The sequence below is a fragment of the Sciurus vulgaris genome, assembly GCF_902686455.1.
Source record: "Sciurus vulgaris genome assembly, chromosome: 14".
NCBI classification, from domain to species: domain Eukaryota; kingdom Metazoa; phylum Chordata; class Mammalia; order Rodentia; family Sciuridae; genus Sciurus; species Sciurus vulgaris.
The window spans coordinates 63,652,545-63,677,377 of NC_136475.1; the positions used below are offsets into that span (position 1 = coordinate 63,652,545).

At 52.2% G+C, this 24,833-nt stretch overlaps 1 protein-coding gene across 3 annotated transcripts; it reads left to right on the plus strand.

Moving 5' to 3' along the window:
* Positions 1-1,859: 1,859 nt before the first annotated feature.
* HAAO (3-hydroxyanthranilate 3,4-dioxygenase) lies at positions 1,860-24,506 on the plus strand. 3 transcript variants are annotated; one of them, XM_079109781.1, is made up of 12 exons: positions 1,865-2,098; positions 5,460-5,538; positions 10,910-10,993; positions 11,329-11,435; positions 14,687-14,776; positions 15,052-15,095; positions 15,373-15,518; positions 17,039-17,107; positions 17,291-17,373; positions 17,484-19,012; positions 19,394-19,543; positions 20,695-24,506. In XM_079109781.1, the coding sequence occupies exons 1-10, from the start codon at positions 1,914-1,916 to the stop codon at positions 17,560-17,562; spliced, it is 966 nt and encodes a 321-aa protein (XP_078965907.1). In that variant the 5' UTR covers positions 1,865-1,913; the 3' UTR covers positions 17,563-19,012; positions 19,394-19,543; positions 20,695-24,506. The 3 variants fall into 3 exon arrangements, with proteins under 3 accessions (XP_078965909.1, XP_078965908.1, XP_078965907.1); XM_079109783.1 differs by lacking the exon at positions 14,687-14,776 and having other exon boundaries at positions 1,860-2,098; XM_079109782.1 differs by lacking the exon at positions 10,910-10,993 and having other exon boundaries at positions 1,860-2,098.
* Positions 24,507-24,833: the final 327 nt, after the last annotated feature.

Here is a 24,833-nt window from a genome sequence, read left to right on the forward strand (position 1 = left end):
CCTTTGCTTCTACACATGGGGGCAGCAGCATGCCAGGTGATGAGCTCTGAGGTTGTAAGTCCTTTAAGGACCATTCTCAGCTGTGACACAGTATCAGCTCTGCCACCTCTATATATATACAGCATGTTACAATGGCAGCCATGATTCTGCAGAAGGGAAAATGGAAAATAGCAATGTAAAACACGGATGTAGCAATATTAATATCAAAGTTGAGGTCAAGGTGAAAAGAAAAAAAGAGGAAATATTTCTTAGTAATAAAAGAAACATACAAACTAGGAAAGGTGGTGCACAGCTTTAATCCCAGCTACTCCAGAGGCTGAGGCAGGCGCATTGAAAGTTCGAGGCCAGCCTGGGCAACTCAGTGAGACACGGTCTCAAAATAAAATAAAAAGGGTTCAGTGCTTGCCTAACATGTGTGAAACCCTGCAATCCTCAGTATTAGGGTGCCTGAAGTAGAGGTGGTGCTTGCAGGCTTCAGAGATTTGCAGGCAGAGAGCAATTAACTGTAAAATCTTTTATTCACTCTCCAAGAGAGGAGAGAAACCAGACTTCAAGAGAAGTCTTGGGGGAAAGGATTTTTATGGCCAGCGCCCAAGCTTGGAGGTTTGCCTATTCAGTACACTAAACATGGTGTTTTATCTACACACCACAAACCAGAGGCATAGTTGACAGTGATTATACAGCAGGAGTTTAGCCTATGTATAAGATTATTCTAGATAATTCATATCCCAAAACTTTTACTTAGGGCCTCAATTATTCACATTGTTTGACTGCATCAACTAAAATACAGGGTAACTATCATTCTTCATTCTTTCCTTTGTACTACATAACAGAACATCGGACTGAACGCAGGTTTTCTTTTTTTTTTTCTAATGTAAATTCATTCAGGCCTTTATCCACCCACCCACTCATCCTTGCATTTAACAAACACACACCCAAAGTAAACCCAACACATCACAGATCCTTGGCGTTTCCTGTGTCATTGTTTACATCGTCTCTGATTATCTGTAGATGAGAAAAATAAAGAAGCGGGTTTGAGTTATTTGGGTACCAAACTATAGAAGAAATGTTCAGCTAAACTGTGCTAAATAAATACAAAGGAGCGGGGAAGGGGAAGGGGTGGTGGAGCGGGAACAGGAGAGTCCCAGCCAGAAGGGAATCCTGCTTCTCATGGGTCTGGGATTTGACTTTACTGAGAAAAACTGCCCACGACGCTGGCGCTTGGGGCAGTGTCCCCCCTCGGGTGTGCCACCACCAGGGATACAGAGGGGGAGGACCGCGTCCTCCAGCCGCGGCCTCGTCCCTTGCCCTCCACTCGGTCTCCTGCAGTTTTGCGCCTGCGCGCGTTTGCCTCGCAGAGCCCAAGGCACGGTGGAGCCAGCCTTTCGCTATGTAATAGAACATCTGGGGACCTCGGTCAAGTCGTGAGGACGCAGGGTGCTGGCGTTAATCGGGGCACCTTTTCGTTCCATGCGCACCTCAGCTCTCAGTGCCTGTGCAGTCATCCCCATTTTCCAGATAAGAAAACTGAGTCTTAAATCCAACCTCAAGACCACGTGCTGACACTCAAGAGTTTCAAACTCTCCCTTTTACAATATCTTTGGAGCCTTCCTAGAAACCAGACGGAATGTCTAGGGACAAGGGCCAGGAAGAGTCTGGATCCTGGCAGCAGGCTCCCACTTCTGGCGCAGGTGTGCCGGGCGCCCCAGGACATTGGGCTGGTCGGGAGCCTTGGGTCAGGGGAGCCGATCCCGGTCCCGCCTCGAAAAAGGGCCTCCCTTTTCCCTCCCCCAGCGCACTGAGACCTAAGGGCAAGGACTAGGGGCGGCGCAGAGAGCAGGCGGACTCAGACCCAGGTCCGCCCGCCCGCCGCAGGGTGCTGTAGTGGGTCGCTCCGCCCTTTGACCTCGGGGATGCTGACTAGGCGACCAACCCGCGAGCCCGACAGAGCCGCGTCCCTCCGACTGTCCCACCTGCCAGAGGACACTGCAGGGAGGAAGCGACTCGACCTGGTGGCCATGAAGCGCTGCGTGAGAGTGAAGACTTGGGTGGAGGAGAACAGGGCCTCCTTCCAGCCCCCAGTCTGCAACAAGCTCATGTGAGTCTCCTGTCCTCACCAGCTCTCCATCCACCCAACGCCCCCGCACACACCGTCCTTCCAGCTCCAGGTCTTGACCCACAAGCCTGCAGAAGGGGTCTGTCACCTCTCCTGGCGCTTCCCGGAGGGTGAGGACCTGCTGTTCCGGGTTCCACCTCCTTTCTCTGTTCCTCTTTCTGTGACTGAGTAGTGAGGACTGTGACCTTGACTTCCTGGGATGTCCAGGGTGCCTCTCCTTCCAGGGCTGGAAAATAGCTCTCCAGCCCTCAAGGATTCTCTGAAGTCCCCTAAGGACGCCAGTGGAATTTGGGAAACTGAAAGTTTGGGGAGTATGGTTTTCGGTGCCCCAGAATGAGAATAGAACTTAGGTCTCAGGACTGTGAATCTCACAGGCAAAGGGGGAAGTCAGAAGATCAGCCCCTTTGGGGAGATTTTGATTTACTGTTCTTTCCAGAGTCTGACTTTGCAGGAACACACACACACACACACACACACACACACACACACACACACACACACACAGCCCTCCCTAGGCTACCTCTGCCTGCAGTACCCAACAGGGCTGAACTGGTCACTGTCATCTTTCTCTCACAGATGTCTCAGGCCCTCCCCTGTGGTCACCTCCCTCTCCTTCCTTCAGCTCCATGGCTGGCCTCCTGTGCCCCCCAGACCAGTCTCACATTCCCTGCATTTACTGTACCTGCAAGACAGCTCCACTGGAGTGGTACTTCAACCCACAGGGCAACAATCACTGACATTGTGACAAGCCAGAGACCATGCCAAGCGTTCTGGCATCATCTCATTTAGTTCTCAGTCCATGAGGTGGAATTTAACAAAACCTTCCCAATGTCATAGAGCTAGTGCTGGACAGAGTCCAGACTCAAGCCCAGACTCCAAAGTCTACATCTTCTCTTGGTCACTGTGCAATACCACCATGGCTAGCGGTCAACATTTCCCTAAAGACTCGTCTTTTCTGCCACTATTGTCCTCTGAACCCACGCTTTATCGTCTTTGTCTCTTTCTTCCCCTTCTCCTGTCCACAGTCTCTCATTCCAGTCTCTCTCCCTAAAAGCATCTCACACCCATCTCCTCCACTTCAGCCCTGGCCACCTTCAGCCTGGGAAGTCCTGGCTGCCCTGCCTCCTACGCCTCCACCAATCCTCCAGGGCTGCCCTGGTGTCCCCCATCACAAATGCATCCCTCCCTTTATTCATCAGCCGATGTTCCCTGAGCACCTGCCAGGCTGGCCTGGATCCTGGGGATACAGCAGGAAACACACTGACAAAAGTGCCTTCCTTGTAGAGCTGACGTTCAGGTGGAGTAGGAGATATTGTTATATAATCAAACCAAGGATGGAGGCAAAGGCAGGCAGACTGGCAGGGGTCAGAGCGAGGGCTGTGCCTTCCCCTTGTTTCAGTTTGCTCGGGCTGGCATTGAGTCTGTGCCACGCTTCTCCCCGGGCTTCTGCTGCTTTTCTGGCATTGCCAGTTTTCCTTGGCTTCTGCTGTATCACCTGATCTCTGCCTTCATCTTCCCTGGGCACTCTCCCCATGTGTCCACGTCCATGTTTCCTGTTTGTAAAACAACTCTGACCCACCGGACTCCAGTATAACCTTAATTTATGAAATCTGTAATGACCCTATTTCCAAATAAAGTGATACTCTTAGGTCCTGGGGGGTGGGACTTCAACACATGAATTTAGGGGGGATAAATTCAGCCTGTAACACCCTCAGTGAGGCAAGAAGCTGCTGGAGGGACATAATCTGCATTCTGATCAATGGCTTGAAACAATTCTGGAATGAATTTGTTCAAGAACTTTCAATATGTATCTAAATTATATCCCAATAAAATTAATTTAAAAGAAAAGATTTTCTGAGGACCAAACTCCTTAGCTAGACCCCCTCCTGATCCAGCCTTCTCAAATCATTCCCCAAGACCATCCATGCCCACCAAGACCCCAGTGCTTCCTGTCTTGGGCCTTTGTACTTAGCTGACCCCTCTACTCCCTTTTCCAGGCACCTCACAACTTCTCTGCACTCCTCCAACCTGCTTTAGGTTCTTTAAGCTCAGAACTGCCGCATGCCAGCCTCCTCCTGCCCAATAACCTTATCCATTTGTTCATTTGGGCCATGATGGAGCTATGTTCTTGGTTGTTAATACCTGTCTCCCATAAAGGAGGTCCCGTGCCCCCAACTGTGGGCTGGAAAACAGTCCAGAGGAGCAGATACTAGTCGAGGATTTCCAGTCTAGGTTTGGGGGTTCAGATCCCCTCAACCCCTCCAATGCCGTCAAATCTCATCATGAATACAGTCAGCCTTTCCATTGCAGAGATCAGAAATAGCACAAATGGTCCCTGCACTTGGCTTCTGTGCCCCCTCATTCCCCGGGAAATCCCTCACCCCTGCTCTCTGTTGCTTTGCTACCTAAGCCCCTGGACCCCCACCTGGGCACAGATCGCTGCTTAATTTAATTCCTGGAGAGTAGACCCTAGGTGGAAGGTGGGTGTGTTGCTGTCAGGAGGTACAGAGTCCTGTGAAAGGTGACACCATGCCAATAGTAGACAGGCTGAGGAGTTTGGGCATCCTATCAAGTTCCAAACAGCTGACAGCGTACACCAGTGGTACCAGGGGCAGGGTACCAGCCTGGGAGTCAGGGAATCCAGGCCTGGGCCCAGGTTCTGTCATTCCCTGGCTGCATGACCCTCTTTGAGCTTTAGCAAGCTTGAACAGTCAGCTGTCAAGTGAGAGGGTCACATTCAGTTTATTTTACCAAACACTTAAGAAGTGCTTATTATGTGTCAGGCACTGTGTTCTGAGAGCTTCTAAAAATGAATTCATGTAATCCATTTAAACGTGATGCAAAAGCTATCTCTCCATTTTACAGATAACAGATCTGAGGCCCAGAGAGGTTAGGCAACCTTGCCCGAGGTTGGATGTAGGACCACACTTGATCCCCGGAGGCTGGCTCCAGCTCCTGTTTCTAACCTCATGCCACACTGACTCAGGGCTGTCTGAGGCCCCTGCTAGATGTCGCAATCTCCTGAGTCAGGCCTCTAGCCAGTGGGGAACAGAGGGTCCCACAATCAGACATGGGCTCTAGTTTGCTGTCCTGTGATTGGAGATCCTGAGCAGGGAGGCTGGGTGATGACGTCATGGTTCCACTGCCTTGCTCTTCCTCCGCTAGGTCACAGAGGGACACACAGTCACGTACACTCAGACACTTAGGTGCACATAGCACAAATGAGGATGAGAGTGGGGGCAGGTATCTGTTCCTTTTCCCAGGTGTTCCAGGACCCCTTTCCCCTACCACAGTCTCCTCTCCCAGGACCTGGTCCAAGACCTCCCCTACCACTCCTTTGCAGGCACCAGGAGCAGCTCAAAATCATGTTCGTCGGGGGCCCCAACACCAGGAAGGACTATCACATTGAGGAAGGAGAGGAGGTAGGCCGTGGACTCGCCTCCCATGTCTGGGCCAGGAACACTGCCCCTGGGGGAACAGGTACTTCCTGCATCAGGGCCAGAGCTTGTGGACTGAAGACGGGAGACAAGACTGCTAAGGGACATACTGAAATCACAGGGGGAAACTGCCACCTCACTCACAGGTGCCACCTTGGACAGCCCCATCCTTGAGATGGAGCCAGGAAACGCTGCAGGAGGAGCTCTAGGGACTAGCCCAGCCCTGCGGGCGAGACAGGCTCTGTCTGTGGAGCATCCAGTCCCAGACACACTGGCTGTCCATGCTCCAGGTGGGATGCCTGGTCCCCTGCCCCAAACCTGAATGTATACAAGCTGGCCTCTAAAATGAGGCCCAAGCACAGAGGAAACCTAGTTCTCCCATCTGATCCCAGGAGCCAGGTTCTCCCTCTCCTACAGCTAGGGAGCAAAATCCAGGGGGTGAATGGTGGTGGGGAGGTGGGGAGGGGACTGAAGGAGGAAGGGCAAGTGACTGAGGGGTGGGCGAGGTTGGGGAGCTGGTGCTGAGGAATAAGTGGGGCTGGGTGGCCCTTTCTTACTTAGAGGGTGCAAGACACATCAGCGGTTAGGAGCTATGTGACTCGGGGCAGGGGTTGCACTGAATACCCTTTTGTACCTTGGATTTTGAACTGTTTCTCTGCTACCTATCCCAAAGTAGGTAAACGACAGTAATATTAACAGAGAAAGAAGGCCCTCGTGGGAAAAGTCCCCGACAGGATCCCAGTTACCAGTCTCCAGTGGGAAAGGATCCGTACAGAGCCCTCCAGCATCTGGAGGGAAGCCTGATTCTAGGGTCTGAGCTGCAAAGTCTAGCTTGGTGACCGCCCCCACCCCACTGCTGGCCTCTTCCGAGAATCCAGGACTGCAGTGAGTGAGCCCTGGAGAGCTGCTCAGTCAGCAGACATCCAGTGAGCACCTAGTGTGTATGCTGGGCCCCCAGGACAATGGGCCAGGGGGCAGTGGGCAGGGAGCAGCCTTGGCTGAGCAGAATCAGCCCGACCCCACATTTCCATGGGCTTGCCCTTTCCGGGCCTCTTCCTCACAGACACACCTCCCTGGACGTTTTCCTCTATGGAAAAACTCAACAGGAAAATTCAGACCTTCGGAGAGGAGGCAGGGTCAGATCAGGAGTGGCTGTGGTGGGGAGGCAAGGCTGGCCAGTCCTGCCTGCCTGGGACAGCCTCACAGTCCAGCAGCTTCCGCTCACCTGTTAGCTCTGATCTCTGCGCCCACCCCTCCTGTCTCCTTGTCTGGCTCCCTCCCTTCTCCCTTTTTAATCCCCTGCCACCTCTGCCCCAGACCCATTTTGTGGTTTCTCCAAGCAGCTCAGGCAGACAGGTGTCCACTGAGGGCCTGAGTCAGCCATCCCTTAACCCAGCTGGTGCTGAGAGATGAGCTTTGTGATGGCATGCCCCCCACCTTTCGTAGGCAGGAAGGGTACAGCATTTGCCATAGGCCGCTGGTGGCCTCAGGGCAGAGCGTCAGTATGCTCTCTGTCCATGGTTGTTCTTACCCAGCTAGAGCTTGAAGAATCACTCAGACCTGAGTCCGAATCACTCAGACCTGAGTCCAAATCACACCTCTTACTGACTGAGCCAGATTTTCCTCCCTGATGGAGCGCCCCTGCAACAGCATTCTGGGTGGCCGGGACAGACTTCCTCAGTGCCAACTCCCCAATATCTCCCACACTCCTACTCCACTTACCCACCCCTTTCCTTGGTGCAGGCAGGTGAGAGGAGGAAGAACCTCTTATAGCCACGTGATCTTGGACAAATGCATCATGTGACCTCTGAGGCTTCCCTGGCAGCATGTGGGACAATGGTGGAAGGATTCAGGGTGTGTGGAGCAGGTGCTTATCAGGCTGGGTCCTCACCTCGCCTGCTCGCTGTCTGGCCACCTCGTATAGATATTCCAGGCCGTGAAGCCAGGCCCTATGTAATATCTCCTGAGCCAGCAGAGTTTACTCCTCCAGCTAACACCACACCCCAAACATCACTTCCTTCCAAACCAGCATAATTCCTTCGGGATTGCCTACAGCCATTTGAGATTTTCTGCTGTCAGTGATTGATTTGCTGCTCCAGGCCAGACCTGCCCCTCGTCACAGGACAGGCCTCTGGGTAGGGGACAAGACTGAGGAAAACTCCACTACCTTCTTGTTTTTGCTCAGTGAGATGGTTTGGATCTGAGCCAGACATCCCTCCAGACTCCCCCTCCCACCTTCCCCTGATGTTTTCAGGACCTGAGGACTAGGCCCCGGTCTTGGTCAGCGTTTTTGCTTCTGTGATTAAATGATCTGACCAGAACAATTTTAAAGGAAGGAAAGTTTATTTGAGGGCTCCCGGTTTCAGAGGTCTTAGTCCATAGAAAGCTGGCTCCATTCCTTTGTGCAAGGTGAGGCTGAACATCATGGCAGAAGAGTGTGGCAGAGGAAGCAGCTGACATTATCAGAAAGCAGAGAGAGAGAGAGAGAGAGAGAGAGTCTCTATTCTCCAGATACAAAATGTATGCCCCATAGCCATGCCCCCAGTTAATTGCTCCTTCCAGCCACACCCCACCTGCCTCCAGTTACCACTCAGTTAATCCCATCAGGGGATTAATTCGATGATTAGGTTAAGACTCTCCCAACCCAATCATTTGTCCTCTGAGCCTTCTTGCATTGTCTCACATGTGAGCTTTTGGAGGACACCTCACATCCAAACCATAACAGTCCCCTCCCCAGAATTCCAGGTTCCCTCTTCCCTTCCTGAGAAAGATGCATACAAGGATTTTCTCTCAACTTGGTGAGGGGGATGGGACATGCCGAATTGCTCCCTAGAAGTGGTTTTTGTGTCATTTGTATTCAATAATGTTTATGGGTGATTTTATTTATTTATTCTTATTTTTTTGTTGAACTTGGGATTGAATCCAGGGGAGCTCTACCATTGAGCTACATCTCCAGCATCCTTTTTAAGATTTTTTTATTATTTATTTATTTATTTATTTTGGTAGCAGGAATTGAACCCAAAGGTACCTAACCACTGAGCTACAATCCCAGCCCTTTATTTTTAATTTAAAGACAGGGTCTTGCTAAATTGCTGAGGGCCTCTCTGAATTGCCCAAATTGGCCTTGAACTTGTGATTCTCCTGCCTCAGCCTCCTGAGTTGCTGGGATTACAGGTGTATGACTTGTTTTAAATAATGAAAATAAATATTGTTTATCGTAGAAGATGTAAGAAATATGTTTTCTGGGGATTCAATCCCCAACACTGTAAAAAAAACTATAAATTTAGCATTTTCCCTTTTTTATTGTACTATGGATTGAACCCAAGGGTTCTTTACCACTGAGCTACACCCCCAGTTTTTTCTTTTTTTTTTTTTTTTTTTTTTTTTTTAGTTTTGAGATAGGTTCTCCCTAAATTGCTGAAGCTGGCCTTGCACTTGTATTACTCCTGCCTCAGCCTCCAGAGTTGCTGGGATTACAGGCATGGGCCATCACGGCCAGCACATTTTACCATTTTTATTGTTATTCAAAAGCATATATATTCAAAAAATATGTATTTTTTTTTTGGCAGGGGGGATACCAGGGATTGAACTCAGGGGCACTCAACCACTGAACCACATCCCCCAGCCCTATTTTGTATTTTACTTATAGACAGGGTCTGTCTCACTGAGTTGCTTAGCACCTCGCTTTGGCTGAGGCTGACTTTGAACTCTCAATCCTCCTGCCTCAGCCTCCCGAGCAGCTGGGGTTACAAGCATGCGCCACCAGGCCCTACAAAAGCATATTTTTAATGGTTGCATTGTATTCCATATTTTGAATCTATCAAGAAATGTTTACATTTATCCTATTATTATTGGCATTGTTTTTGCAATTCCTACAATTGTGATGTTAACCGCTAGAGATTCATCCAGTGCTTGCCCTGTGCTGAGTGTACCGCTCCCCAAGCAGGCTGCACAGCAGCCTTCTAGGCAGATACTACCCTTGCTGTAGAAGAGGAAACTGAGGCACAGAAAGGCTAACTGAACTGACTGAGGGCATACAGCAGGGGGGACAGTTGTTGATTACTGAGGCCACATTTCTAAGGTGCGATTACGAGGGCAAAGGTGTAGGTGGCCTGTGTGACCCAGGACATGCCCAGTTTTAGCACAGAAGGTCCTACATCCCAAGACGCCCCACAGGTACGTCTTTTTTTGGTACTGGGCATTGAACCCAGGGGCACTTAACCACTGAGCCACGTCCCCATCCCTTTTTTGTGTTTTATTGAGAGACAGGGTCTCACTGAGGTGCTCAGTGCCTCGCCAAGTTGCTCAGACTGGCTTTGAATTCTCAATCCTCCTGCCTCAGCCTCCCAAGCTGCTGGGATTACAGGTGTGCACCACCACACCCGGCTTCTGTGAAGACTGTTCACGCCCCATGATGTGGTGCCCTTCAGAGGCCTTGTGTCCCCGTGTAGCAGGTGTAGGGGCCGCATTTCTCTAACTTCTTTATTTCTCAATTTGTTCAGCTGGGTTTCTCTGAGTAGATATTGTGACTACAAACTTTATCTCCATTAATTCTTTACATGATAATTATGACTATTATTATTAATTATTATTATTATTGAAAGTCCTTCAACTATTCGGCTGGGGCTTTTAATATCTGTGCAATGTGTAAACTGTAGAGAGAAATTGCATCTGCCTCTCCTTCTCCACTGTGAGATCTGAGTAAGCATGTTAATTGGGGGCTTAGGATGGAATAAGAAAAATGTGTAGGAGCCCCCCAGTCCCTGCCCTAGGCTGCTGACCTCCATAGCCCCTAATGCCAGGGCATCACGATGGCCACAGGAACCAGCCCAGGCTCAGAGCCGTGCACAGGCCTCAGTCCCAAAGGCAGCTGCGGGACTAACTAGCTGTGTGCCCTGGAGCAAGTTGCTTTGTGCTCTGAGCCTGCGTTTGTTCATTTGTTTCTTTCTCTCTGCAGAACAGGCTAATAACACCCTTGGAAGTTGTAAAGATTTCTGATAATGTATATGAAAGTGCTTGGCACAACCCCTGGCCCAGTGAAAGGTGGTTCTCCTTACCTGGCTGTCTCCAAGGACGCTCTCATCCAGCCTCCTGCCCCCAGCCAGGCACCTGCTGTTGCATCCTGGGTTATTTTGATCACCACTTGCATGTTTGAGATGCAAGGTGTGTGTCCCCCACTGCTATCTGTGACCTGAGTCAGGGAAGATGGGGGCCACAGGACAGAAGTGATGGAGTTGCTCATAAACCTTGGGGCTTTGGGAAGTTTCCCGGGTTCCTAGTCAGAACTCGGGGCCTGGGCAGTGGCCAAGGACCTGGAGGGGGAGCAGGGGGAATCCTAGTCTCTGCTGTTCCACAGGTGTTTTATCAGCTGGAAGGAGACATGGTTCTCCGTGTACTGGAGCGAGGGAAACACCGGGATGTGGTCATTCGGCAGGGAGAGGTGAGGCTGGACACCAGCAGATGGGGTGGCAAAGGGCGCCAGATCAGGTGCCCACCCTGGCCACTTGCCCTAGCCTTGGCTAAGGCACTGTCGTCCTCACCCTTTCCTGCCCTGCCTGGTCCCTGGGCACTCCCTCCTTTGGGCTACCCAGTGCTCAGCACAGCCAGACATACCCCGCTTCAGTTCCCTGGATAGGCCTGCAGACAGCAGGGCCCAGCGTGGATGGCAATGCCCCCTGTGCCCTGTGGGTCAGCTGGGATGCCTGGGATGCTGCCGGTACTGACGTTCTGTGAGGGACGGCAGCCTTGCTGGGCACCTGGTCTCCCCCACTACAGATATTCCTCCTGCCTGCTGGGGTGCCCCACTCCCCGCAGAGGTTTGCCAACACCATGGGACTGGTGATTGAGCGGAGACGGCTGGAAACCGAGCTAGATGGGCTCAGGTAAATGCCCCTGTCGGGGGCTGGGCAAACAGTAGGCTAGTAGCAGAGTGTGCAGCTCCAGGGATCCCAGGTTGACGCAAGAAAGCATTTCCTGACCACCAAGAGGATGGAGGGCTGCAGGAGGCAATGGAGTTCCTGGCTGACAGGGAGGGTGTTCAGTGATGGATGTAGTGATGTTGTCTGTGGCCCAGGAGCCCATTCAGCCTGATGACCCTCTGACTGGAGTCAGAGCCTGTTTCCTACGTGAGGTCAGCAGAGGGAAGGGGGAAATGAAGAAAGGGAGGTGGGGGAGAGCCAAGGGGACCCTCTACCCAGGACAGCCTCGGCTTCCAGGATCTAGTCTGGGCCAGTACCTCTGGCCAGTCTCTGCCCCAGCTCAATCCACAATAAACACAGAGAGCTGGCTAGCACTTGGCTGTGTGCCAGACACCCAGTGGGGCTTTGTATGCATTTATTCATTGATTGCTCCCAGATGACCCTAGGAAGTAGGCACTGTTATCATTCATACTGGGCACAGGGAAGGGAAGTTTGCTAGAGATTAACCTGCCAGACCCCAGGAAAGCAGGGCCAAGATTAACACCCAGGGAAAGAGCGCAGGCCCAGCTCTGGACTCTGATTATACAGTTGTGGTTCTCAATTGGTCTAATCAGTTGCCCAATTTTTATCCTCTGGAAGGAGGAAGCCTCTGAAGCTTCCTGAGAGGACCAAAGATTTTCCTGAAAGTTAAACTTTTTTAAATTAATGCTTTTCCCCAGTGCTAGGATGGAAACTCAGGTCTCACACATGCTAAGCACATGCTTTACCACTGAGCTACACCCCCAGCATTTCACTAAGAAAATCTAAACTTCCCATCAAGTTACTAGGGTCAGGATACCTGAGCCTGCATCTTCTGCTGTAATGGGCTTTTACTGTTTGTTTGTTTTTGGTACTGGGGATTGGACCCAAGAGCACTCTACCACTGAGCTACACTCCCAGTTTTTTATTTTGAGACAGGGCTTCACCAAGTTGTCCTGGCTGACCTCAAACTGAGTAGCTGAGATTGCAGGTGCCACCAAGCCTGGCTTTTTTAATGGGCATCTTTTTAAAAATACTCCCTTATTTTCCCCCTTCAAATTACCTAAGTCATGCACATTCACTCAAAATCTGGAAAAGTACAGGAATGAAACTTTAAAAAAAAATTACTTGTTACTAAAAGGATGAACATTATGGTATATGAATTATATCTCAAGAAACAAAACAGACAAAAGCAGAAGGGACGTAGTGTTTATCATCCCCAATTAAACTTAGAGAAGCATTTAGATTTCCATCTTTTTTTCTGTGCATATCTCTACCTGACAACATTGCAGTCTTATTGCCTGCATGGGTTTGAATTTTGGTTTTTGTACTTAAAAAACTCATAAATATTTCTCGTACTATTAAATCTCTTCAAAAAATACAATATTAATAGCTTCATAATAATCTACTGAAATAGTCTATTGGACAGACAGATCCCTGGCCTTAAATTCTAGAAGGAATTTCTCCAAGGGACTTTTTAGAAGGAGTCTTCAATGATGGAGAGGACAGTGTCCTCAATAACATTTTACAGCAAATTTAATATCGGATTTCATCTGGCTACTTTTGACCTTTAATAAAAGCCAGGGACTTGACATTAAAATGTCACTCTGAAGGCGATTCCTGGAGGGCACTGCAGTCCCATTATGAAACTTTCTGGTGGCCAGCTCCATCGCAGGAGAGGTTTCAGGGTTCCAGGTGAGTGGATGCCTTGTGTCTGTCAACCATCTCCATCAGCAGGACAGATTCTCTTTTTCAGTGGGAGTTAAAGGAGCTGGCCTGGCCCAGGAACTGGGCCTGGGGATTAGGGCCCCAGGGATTAGTGCATTCAATTAACAAATGTCCCTAGCACAGATGAGCTGTGCAGGGTAGTGGGGGGAGGTGCTGGAGGGACCTACTGAAGGCTGCGTATGCATACATGTGGGTCTCACCCACGTCCTGTGCAGGTGAGGAACTGGGATCCCATTGGAGGAATGGGCCAGCTGCAAAGTAAAGGCTAAGAAAATGATAGTGTGAAATCAACACACAGACTAGAAATTTATCTAAAGAGCTGGTATATGGGCTGGGGTTGTGGCTCAGTGGTAGAGCGCTCACCTGGCATGCATGAGACCCTGGGTTCGATCCTCAGCACTACATAAAAATAAAATAAAGTTATTGGGTCCACCTACAACTAAAAAATATTTATAAAAAAGCAAATAAAGAGCAGGGACAGTGATGGGTTAGGCCGACGAGGGAGGTATGGCTTCTAACAAAGGAAGGGGCCCGCACTTGCTTTATTTATAATGGTACAGATCAAAGGGGATCAGTAGGAGCTTCTTCGAGAAAAGCAGGATAGGGGTGGGAGTCTTGAACTTTGAGCAGTGAGCTGGAACAGGGTACCACGTGAATCAGGCATTCTCAAACCGGTGGATATACAACCGGGATGTCCGAAGACCAGGTTCCCTGTCTAAAGGCTCGAACATCACTCTGTTCCCACACAAGATTCATGGATGACTTCCTGCATGTGGCCTTCCCTGGGGAAGAGGTTCAGAGCTTTGCTCTGGTTCTCAAAGACAGCCATGACCCTTGAAGGACAAGAAGTCCTCATCTGGGGACATCTCTGCATGCTGGACGCTGCAGTTTCTATGTACTCTGACCTTAAGCACTGCAGGCAGCCATCCCTGGATTCAGGCTCAACCTCAGCTTCCTTTTTGGGAAAAACACACCTGGATTAGATGCTTTCTAAGCTTTTAAGACTGCCTGATTTAAGTGTTCCTGCTGAGGGAGCTGGTTCACAGATACACACAGCATCTACCCACCAGGCACCCTAAATTCTCTCCTGGGATGGAACTGGCCACCAAAAAGCTTCATAGTGGGACTTCAGTGCCTTTTCAGGCCTTCGGAGTAGCTTTTTTTTTGAGTGGCATTTTAGTGTCAAGTCCCCAGCTTTTATTAAAGGTCAAAAGTCTGCCTGTAAGTTGCTCAGCTTCCCTGTGTCTCAGGGCTCTATTTGCTTTCTTGGTGGGGCACACTGGTGCTTCTGAGGAGCCAGGTGTAGGTATGTAAGCACTGCCCACAAGGCTGCGCTGACAGAGGTGAAACAGGCAGCCCAGCTCTGCAGGGCCAGGGCCCTGAAGCCCACAAGCAGAAGCAGGCCTGAGCATGGCTGCCCTGGGGCTGCCCAAATGGGGAGCCAGGGTGCCTGTCCTCTGCTTCGGCAGGTACTACGTGGGGGACACCGTGGATGTCCTGTTTGAGAAGTGGTTCTACTGCAAGGATCTCGGCACCCAGTTGGCCCCCATCATCCAAGAGTGAGCCCCCAGCCCTCGCTGTCCTGGGACTCCACATGAGCACTGCTGACCTGGAGCCATCATACCTGGGAATTAGGGAGAAAGTCTCCCCTCCTGGGGGTGGTTGGGGCTGGAGGGAGCCACTGGAGGGACTGCCCCACAGAGCTGGGAGGGAAAGGAGGGTGGGTATACAAGTTTGTGAGAGGCTGCACCCAACAGTGTATGGTGTATGTGTTCCCAGGCTATGCAAGCAGGAATGCCCGCCATTCCTCTCTCCTCCCTGTTTGTCCCTGCAGGTTCTTCCGCTCTGAGCAGTACAGAACAGGAAAACCCAACCCTGGTGAGGCCACTGGCAACCATCTCTCTCCCTCACACCCCTTCCACAATAGGATGGGTCTTGGCCCAGGGTCCCAGGAGTCTCTCTTTGAGTACTCTGCCCAGTACTCACGGTACTGTGGAAGATGGCACTGAATGGTACCCTCAGGTGGTTACTGGAAATTGAGTTGGATCCAGGACCTGATCTAGCCATTGAGAGCTGGGGCCTCTGGGATCTGGGCCTTTGGGGTTGGGGAGGCTGAGCTCAGAGGACACTGACCACAGTCACACCTTGGGTGCAGACCAGCTGCTGAAGGAGCCGCCATTCCCTCTGAGTACACGATCCATCATGGAGCCCATGTCCCTGAAGGCTTGGCTGGATGGCCACCACAGGGAGCTGCAGGCAGGCACATCTATCAACCTGTTTGGGGACACCTATGAGACACAGGTAATGCTGCCTTCTCCATCACTCAGAGAGCAATGGCTTTGCTGTGACTGGAGACTTCATGCTTCCAATCAAGCTCTCTTTGCTTTCAACTTCCTGAGCATCTGCAGTTTTCCTGCTGCTAGGAATTCCTGAGCTTTTGGTCAGTCACAGCCTGGAAGCTGGAGATGTGTTTGGGGTGAGGGTTGGGTAGAGATGCGCAGAGAAAGACCCACACGGCTGACCTTTCATTCAACAGTTACTGAGTGCCTATTCTGTCTCAGGTTTTGGCAGAAGGGCAGGATGGAGTCACTGCCTCAAAGAGTGTGTGGTCTAGCCAAGGACTCGGACGAGTTAATCCACAGCTCCCACATTGTGACATTCGGTATTTGATAGAGAAGCTACAGGAAACTGTGGGAGGATAACAGAAGAATCCCGACCAGGGGGAAAATCAACAAAGGCTTCCTGGAGGAGGTTATGGGCGATTTGAGTTTAAAGCTGGTGCAGGAGTTTGTGAGGGTTAGAAAGGGAGGTGGAGAGGGCACGCTCGATGAGGGAGAAGCAGGAGCAAGGGCGTGAAGGCTCGAACCAGCCTGGACCACAAGTGGCTGAGGTTGGTGAGAGCTGAGCCAGGGCAGGGGAGGCAGTGGGCAGGTGGTAGGCTGCGAAGCAGCCCTCAGGGCCCAGGTCTGTAGCGCTGGCAAGATGGAAGAACTTGTCCTAAAGGCAACAGGGCTTCAAGTGTTGGATCAGGGGAACAAGGAGACCAGAGTAGTGTTTGTACTTTGAGGGGACTGATCTGGAGGGCAGCAGGGCAAGCTGCGTGTAGGCTGGTGGTCCCTTGCTTGGTACAGTTTGCCCTGGCACATCCCATGTGGGCAGGATTAGTACCCCAGGAAGGGATGCTCACTGGGCAAAGGCCTGCCCTTAGACGTCTGGCCTGCTTCTCTTTGGTACCATGGCCACCCAGAGCTCAGGCAGAGCTATGAGAGGAGGGCATGCACCACAAATCCCCCCTCCCCATCATGCAGTAGTGGTGTCCAGCCCTGCACCCACCTCCTGGCCCTGCGTCTGCCACTTTCCCACCCTGATCCCACTTGTTGACACCAGCAAATATTCACTGAGTCCCACAGGAGTCAGCAGCACAGCCTCTGCACAGGCCAACGTAGGTGGAGAGCCCTCATCCTGGATCTCCTCCCCCGCTTTGAACTTAGGCCAGACTCAACACCTCACAGAGGAAGGGAGGTGGGCACCCTGTGGGAAGCTGAGGTGTGTGTCCCTCGTGTGCCCTGGGGCAGGCCTTCAGGTGAGCACCCGTGAGAGGAACCTCAGATGTGGGATGTGGAGGGCAGGCCTGCGTGATGCCCAGGAACAGAGGCTGCAGGGAGGCCTTCTCCATGTCCTGATTTCTGCCCGGCACACAGGATGAGGCTATCATGGCCCCACCGCTGCCCCACTTAGGTCTGGTGACTGGGGATCAGGTTCAAGGCCATTCGTCAAGTGGGGTGGGAAGCACCAGGAAAATCCGTTTCACCTCCTACCAGGTAATCGTGCATGGGCAAGGCAGGAGCAGAGGCCTGGAGCAGGACGTGGACATGTGGCTGTGGCAGCTGGCAAGTGGGGCCCAGGGAGAGAGTGGCACAACCTCCTGTCCATGGGGATCAGGCTGCTCCGGGGCCTGGTGCTCCCATAGAGGGACCCGCCCTCAGGCCTTCTTGGGGGGCAGACTTGGGGACATTCAGATAGACATTGAGGTCTGACATCCTCTATTGGATTCTCTGTCTCTTCTTTCACAGGAGGGCTCCTCAGTGGTGACAATGGGGGAACAGCACTTGGCCCTGGCCCCAGATGACAGCCTCATGGTGCCAGCTGGGACCTCGTGAGTACATGAGGTGGAGGCGGGAGTCCCAAACTGTGGGTCCACCTTCCTTTCCCTAGAATTCTCAGGGTCTGGCTTTGCCTGACCCCTGCCCATCTGTGTCTCCACAGGTACATGTGGGAACGAGCACAAGGCTCTGTGGCCTTGTCTGTGACCCAGGATCCTTCCCGCAAGAAGCACCTGGGGTGACCGTCTTGCTGTGGCCCAAAGCAGTCAGCATGTGCCAGAGTGCTATTCCGAGAGCCACCCCTCCACAGCTCTCCCCGCCCCCACCACTTCTCAGGGCACATCTGCTGAGCACCTCAGCATGCCCGCCGCCAGGCCGTGGGCATTGCTGTCATCTACCCTCCTGCCATTCTTAGTCAGGGATGCCAGGCTCCTAGGGTCCCCACAGCTCCTCTTCCCCCTCGGAAGCCATCAGCCCCTCATGGTTGGACACGCGGTGTGCATCCCTCTGTCCCCACAGGCCCACCGCTCACCTTTGAGAAGGCCCTCAATAAAGGCTTCCTGGAGAACCAGCACCTGGGGGTCTCTGTGAACACAGGCGTCATGAGTGGCCCAACCCACATGCTCCCCTTGTTACATCTGGAGTGTTGGCACACCAGGTGACCAGGGACATGGTAGAGTCTGTCACTGGTGTACCAGCTTGTGGATGGGCATTCCTCACTGGGTGTGTCCCCTATCACAGTTGAGGTCATCTCTCTGCTTCTTCCTCTATTCCCATTTATTTTACATAACTTTAAAAACGCAACTTGTGTGGAATTTCTTTCCCAGTAACAGAAGCGATTTGTACTAACCATAGAAAACATAAAATCCAGCCAGGTGCAATGATGCACACCTGTCATCCCAGCTACTCAGGAAGCTGAGGCAGGAGGATCACAAGGACCAGGTAAGCCTGGGCAACTAGGCAAGACCCTTTCTCCAAATAAAAAATAAAAAGGGCTGAGGATGTAGCTCAGTGGTAGAGTACCCCTGGGTTCAATCCTGGTACCACAAAATATACACAAAGTCCCTCTGCCCCTTGCTAGCCACTGTTGACACCTGGCTCTGGGGTGGGTGCAGGGATCCCCAGTGGGTGAGGGTCACCCACAGTGGACAGCCTATCTAGGTATGTCCTGGGACTTTGGTGAAAGAGCAGGAAACTGTACCAGAAAATCCCCTGGCAGTTTCTACATAAATTGTCCCATTTTCTCCTCAACAAGGTGGCAGTACTGGCCCAAATGGTACAGATGAGGCTCAGGGAAGTCTAGGTATTAGACAGCCGCTTCCCACACAGGCCTGTCTGCACTTGGAGCTCAGGTTGGGTCTCACTGCCATGCTCCTCCTGTGGTTGCAGCCTGTCTACCCTCAGCCTTGCCCAGACAGGAGCCTAGGGCAGTGGTGAGACCTGTGGATCTGTGGGAGAGTGGCTGCCACCACACCTGGACACCAGGGGCCTAGTCCAAGGTGGCAGCACATGGCACAGGGCGGGAGGTGTCAGGCCCCGGAGTCTGGAACCACAGCCTCCTGTGTTCCAGGTTTCCAGGAGCCTGGGGTCTCATCTGCACACACAAGACTGGACATGGGCTCATGAGAGGGACATTGCTCTGGGACAGCAGGAACCGCTCTATGTTCAAAGTCACTCTGCCATGAATGTGGGGTAAGGGAGCGTTGATGAGCAGATTCAAGGACTGAGGTGGTTTCGTTTGCGGGGAGAAGCCCCCAGACCCCCATGCCAAAACACAACAATAACAACAAAAGCAGGGTTAGGTGGCACACTCCTGTAATCCCAGCTACTCTGAAGGTTGAGGCAAGAAAATTGCAAGTTCAAGGCCAGCCTGGGCAAATCAGCAAGACCCTGTAGCGCACCCTATTGTTAACCATAACCCTATCCATAACCTATATGTTGGTTATGGATTCGTACATATGCACTGAAAACATTGGGGTGATGAAAACGTGAAGGGGGACAATGACCGGGATACACAGGTGACTACTAGTATGTCTAGAAGTGTTTTTCAGAAAAAAGTCTGTGTCATCTCAGAATGTTGGGGTAACTGAGTGGAGAACAACGGTGTTAGAACAGGAAGACTGGGAAGCAATCCGGGAGTACAGCTGGGAGCGCTCGAGAAGCTCAGAGAGGGTGGCTAAGAGGTCGTTCTCTCAGAAGGCCACCGGATTGTGCGATCAGAAGGTCATTAGTGACTTTAGGGAGTGGCTGTGGGAGGGGCAGGAGGGGAGCCACAGAGCACTATAATGGGTCGAAGAATTTGTGAGATTGGAAGTAATGGAGACAGCCCCTCTCGCTTTCAGCAGATTTGCCAATGGGAGTGGAAGTGAAGCTAAGTAGAGGACAGAGGTTTTGACGGTTTGACATTTCTGTTGTTTCCTGGACTGAATGGAGAGATTTAATAGAGTGGCAGGAGGAGAAGGGAAAGATGAGAATGAGATGATAAAGCAATTCACACCGCGCGTGCAAGGCCCTCTCCCGAGCACCTTACCTCTCCCGAGTTCTTTAGTCCTATGCGGTGGATGCTATTATCATCCTTTTTACAGATGAAAACACTGAGGCCCAGAGGGGTCGAGGGACTTGCCCAGCATCACACCGCTAGTAAGCAGCAGTCAGCTCTGAGTCAGGATACTCTGCTGCAAGGCCCTTGGGGGCGGGTGGATGGATCCAACCCATAGGTGGCAGGAGGGTCTGATCATGAGAGCTAGCAGGACACCTCCTCAGGTGAGGGGAATGGTACTCTCTCGGGGTCTCGGGGAAGAAAGCTGACAGGGTTATCAGGAGGCTCAGCTCTGTGGGGAGAGGGCTTAGGCTGACACAGGACTAAAGTGGCTCATTCTGGGAATAAGAAAACAATCTCTCAAAGAACCTATAAAAGTGCCACTAAGGGAGCCAGCAGGGCACAGTGGCCCATGCCTGTAATCCCAGCAGCTGGGGAGGCTGAAACAGGAAGATCACAAGTTCAACGCCAACCTCAGCAAAAGCAACTCAGTGAGACCCTGTCTCTAAATAAAATACAAAATAGGGCTGGGGATGTGGCTCAGTGGTCGAGGGCCCCCGCGTTCAATCCCTGGTACCAAAAACAAAAAACAAAACAAAAACCCTCAGCCCTGGCCTGGTGTGAGGGCTGGCCCTCCTTGAAAGGCAGGACATGCAACACTAGTGACAGAGGGAGACAGTACAAGCTGGGGTAGAAGTGCCAGAGGGATTCCACCAGGGAGGGACCTCTGCTTCCATGAAAACCCCCGCGACCACCATCCAGCCTACTGATCCCTCCACCCCAGAACTCCTGCACTACCAACACGGTCTTAATCTCAACTTTTCCTCTTCTCCAGGACCCTCTGTGTATGTCCTGCTTCTCCATGGAAGACACTCAGTGTCTTTTTGTCTTTTGTTTTTTAATCTCTCATAAAGTCCAGCAAATAAGGCTGACACAGAGGGGCCACACTTCATCTTCCCCTGAAGTGATCTTGACAGAGCATCTACAAGAAGGCAGTCCAACAAGGAAGCCCTGTGCTGGGCCACAGAAGCCCCCTCAATGCACCATCCCATGCTCCCTGGCATGTGTCCCCAGGACTAGCACAACCATGACTCGGTGGGGTGGTTACTAGGGAAAGGTCTGCCTGCTGCTCCTCCTACCCCCAGGCCTAGGCAGTGCAGGGTCAAAGGCCACCTACCTGGGTGACCTCGCCTCCTGAAACCTGTGCACACTCAGGATGTGACATGAGAAGATACAGTCCCTCGGTAGTGCAAGGCTGCTGGAGTCTGGGGTGGCTGGGGACACAGTCCCACAGGCCTAACCTATTACCTGAGACAAGGATCTGCTGCTGTGGAGGTCTGGGGTGTGCGCACCCAGTGCCTCACAGCTGAGCCACATTCCCAGTAAAGGAGAGCACAAAACCAGGAGCAATTTCCAGAAATTTATTGGAAACACGATACAAACTGATTAGTGGATGGCATCTCCCTAGACAGACGGTCCACAGTGGCATCACGCTGGAATGAACTATCCTGGGGAAGCACTTACGAGCACTGAAGCATGCCCTGGGTAGGTGGAGGACCAGAGGCACAGGGGGGAGGAACAGGAGGGTGCAGAGAACTGGGACATGGCTTTCCTGAGGGGAGTAGGGAGGTGGGCAGCTAAGTGAGTAAATCCCCCCAAAGGAAACCAGGAATGAAGAATGAAGCCCCCCCACCTCCCCAAAGCACTGTCCCTCTAGGCTGAGGAAAAAGAATCCACAAAGACCCACGGGGGTCCCTCACCAGGGTCCAGGACAGCAGCATAAACACTGAGGCGGGACATAACACGAGCAGACAGGGTCTGGCCCAGGCTGCTGGCCCTCAGGCCTGCTCCTCACCCCCTCCAGCTGTGCTGCCCTGCTGCCTGTGGGGGGCTGACCCTGCAGGTTGCCACCCCAGCTCCCAGGGAAGCTGGCTTCTAGCAGGGGTTAGCTAACATGAGGCACCTGCAGAAATCTGGAGGTCAAGAAGCGGGAGGTCAAGCTTTTCCTCCTTCTCTGCACAGGGAGCAGTCGTGACAGGCACTGTGCCTCCTCATGACTCTGGCTCCTACCAGATGGGCCCCTGTGGTCCCAGGTCCCTCCCAGTGGGTCCCTAGCCCCAGGGCTCTGGTAACATGACCTTATCACTGTGTCCTGGCCGCCTCAGGGTGAGGGCAGCTCCTGTTGTTTTTCCAGGTGGTCCCTTGTTCCCGAGTCACCTCTCTGTTCTTGTTTCTGTGTAAAACAAATCTAGAATAAGCCCCTATTTGAAATACTGGGAGTGGTTTCTGCTTTCCAGGATGGACCCTGAATGACAGACACTGGGCTGTGGACTAGGCAGGACAGCGAGAGGCTCCGGCCACAACCCCAGTCCTCGCTTTCCCAGTTAGGACATCAGAGGTGCCACCGTGACTGAGGAAGGGACGCTGGCTGAATTGGTGCCTCTCCCAGGGGGCAGCGCCATGCAGGTCTGGGCAGGGCAGACAGTCTCGGCACGTCCACTCACATGCTCACTGAACAGTGGTGACACGCATCACCACACAGGGTGGCAACACCATGGTGCTGAACAGGGTGTTATGGTTTGGATATGAAGTGCAGAAGCTCGTGTGTGAGGCAACGCAGGGCTGTTCAGAGGTGAGAGGGTTAGATCTTGAGATCTATAATCTCATCAGTGCATCGATCCACTGGGTGGACTGATTATTTGAAAGGACTACTGTACTGGGTGGTGACTACAGGCAGGCAGAGAGTGGCTGGAGGAAGTAGGTCTCTGGGGTTGTGCCTTTGGGGTTTATATTTTGTCTCTGGCGAGCAGAACTCTCTCTCAGCTTCCTGGCTACCATGAACCAAGCAGTTTCCCTTTGTTCTTTGACCATGATGTTCTGCCTTACCTGCGACCCACAGCCATGCATTTAGCCAATCAGACTGAACCTCTGAAATCATGAGCCAAAATACACTTTTCCTTCTCTAAGTAGTTCTTGTTGAGACTTTAGGTCACAGCAACACAAAGCTAACTAGCAGGGGCACCTGTCCTCCGTTTCCTGGAGAATTCCATCAGAATGCTGGGGGCGCTTTACCAAGAGGAAGTGGGAGCATCGAATCTTCATCCATATCATCTTCACTGGTGATGGAACTGCAAACCAGGAGCTCTTATTAACAGTTTAAAACCAGATGCACTTTCCCCAAAGGTAAGGGAACTGGGATGGGGCGGGCCTCCCTGCTCCTCCCTATTCTGGCTGTCTCTAAATTTCTTGGGTCTGGGTGACAGGCTTCTCCCCACAGGCAGCAGGAATGCAGCTGGCAGTAGTCACAGGAGCCAACTGTTTCTGCAACCAGAAGTCCACTTGATGGGGGTCAGGTGAGGGAAGTGAGGGGTGAGCATCCATTCCCCTGTGTCCGTGTGTTACATTAAACCCAGGCCAGGGGCACAGTTCTGTCTTTTTTTTTTAAGACAAGAAACCCCAGAGGCCCACTTCCTCCTCTTCCAGAGTCTCTGCTGAAGGGACCTCTCTGTGGGAACCCCGGGGAAATGCCTGCCATCTGCACCACCTAGCTCACAAAGCCGGGTCACACAGGCCCCTCCCTCAGGGGCCCCAAGCCCAGGACTGCCCCAAGGGTCGGCAGTGGTGGAAACCCTGCTGGTCACCAGCTCAGAAGCCTAAACTGAGAAGCAACTCCTCAGAAAAGCCAAGATGGATGCCCAGCTGGGAAGGGACTGGCAGATGGAGCCATCGCACACCTCATTCCCCGTGGAGCCGAGTCAGCCTCAGGGGACAGACTTCCAGATGTCATCATTTCTGTGATACCTCACTCTTCCTGGAGGTCAAGTCAATTGCTGCCACTCTGTCTTGCAACAACCGGTTTGGGGCACCTCACAGCCATTCACCTGCCTCCCAACTGCAGCCCCCAAGAGACTGGGAGGTCCAACTCCAGGTGTCTTCCAGTCAATGGAGGGTAGGGGAGTGCTAGGCTCAGGCTGCTCAAGGAGCTAATGGCACTGAGTGGTTGCAATGTCCACAGCTGTATGCACAGGTGGCAGAGTGGCCAGCTGGAATGCCACCAGGGCAGACAGGTAGAGCCCAAGCCAGTAAATCAGGCAGGTCTCCTGGGACCCCAGCATATACACCCACAAAAACACTGGCCAGAGTGGTGGGGCCATGGAGCAATCTCTAGACTTACACCTACGCACAGTTTTCCACTCTCCCTTAGGCCCAGCAGTCTGCCTGCCTAAAATAAAACTGGGTGATTGGTGACCTGCTGGAGGACCTACCTGGCTATAGCTCATCAGCTGATTTGGCTGTAAGGGAACAGGGCAATAAGCAAATGGCTTGTCACAGTGATGTACACACTTGGCATATTTAATGCCTGCTCTCGCTGGAGATTCCAGGAGAACACAGAACCAGAGAGAACACCAGCCGAACACCAACCACCCTCCAGCAACAAAACGGATGCTCAGCAGGGCCCACAGGCTTGCCTAAGACCATTGCCTGATCTGTCAGAGCCCTGTAGCAGGAGCCAGGAGTGGGACAGACTACGGGATGCAGGGAGTCAAGACTAATACTTCCCCAGTTGAAAAAAAAAAAAAAAGCCTATTGAGAAAATGCCAAGTGACAGTAACAGCAAGGGTAGGAAAATACCATGAACTGCGTAAACACCGGCACATTTCTTAAGAAAAATGCACTCAGAAAGATGCCATGTCCCTCCTGTACATAATTATACAGCATAAAACAGAGCAGGACCGACACATGCAGGACAGCAGGGCTCCAAGCTCTCAGCAGCCTTCATCACCTGAGGCCACCATTCCTGGGGAGTGTGGTGCCAAGAAGCGAGGAGGTGGAGTGGCTCCCTCCCGCCTCGGTTCTCAGGCAGGTCTGCTGGGGACAGAGGGGTCTCTGAGAGGGAAGCAAGGCGCTGCTGGTCCACAGGTGGAGGTACAGATTTGGAACCTGCACTCCTACAGTTTCTTCCCTGCCCATTGG

What these genes read in the sequence shown, in the direction of transcription:
- HAAO (XM_079109781.1), top strand. Translation starts at nt 1,914, where the DNA reads ATGCTGACTAGGCGACCAACCCGCGAGCCCGACAGAGCCGCGTCCCTC. An exon ending in ACCGAGCTAGATGGGCTCAG is followed by an intron (nt 11,436 to 14,686) that starts GTAAATGCCCCT and finishes CTGCTTCGGCAG; the next exon opens with GTACTACGTGGGGGACACCG. An exon ending in ATGGTGCCAGCTGGGACCTC is followed by an intron (nt 17,374 to 17,483) that starts GTGAGTACATGA and finishes GTGTCTCCACAG; the next exon opens with GTACATGTGGGAACGAGCAC.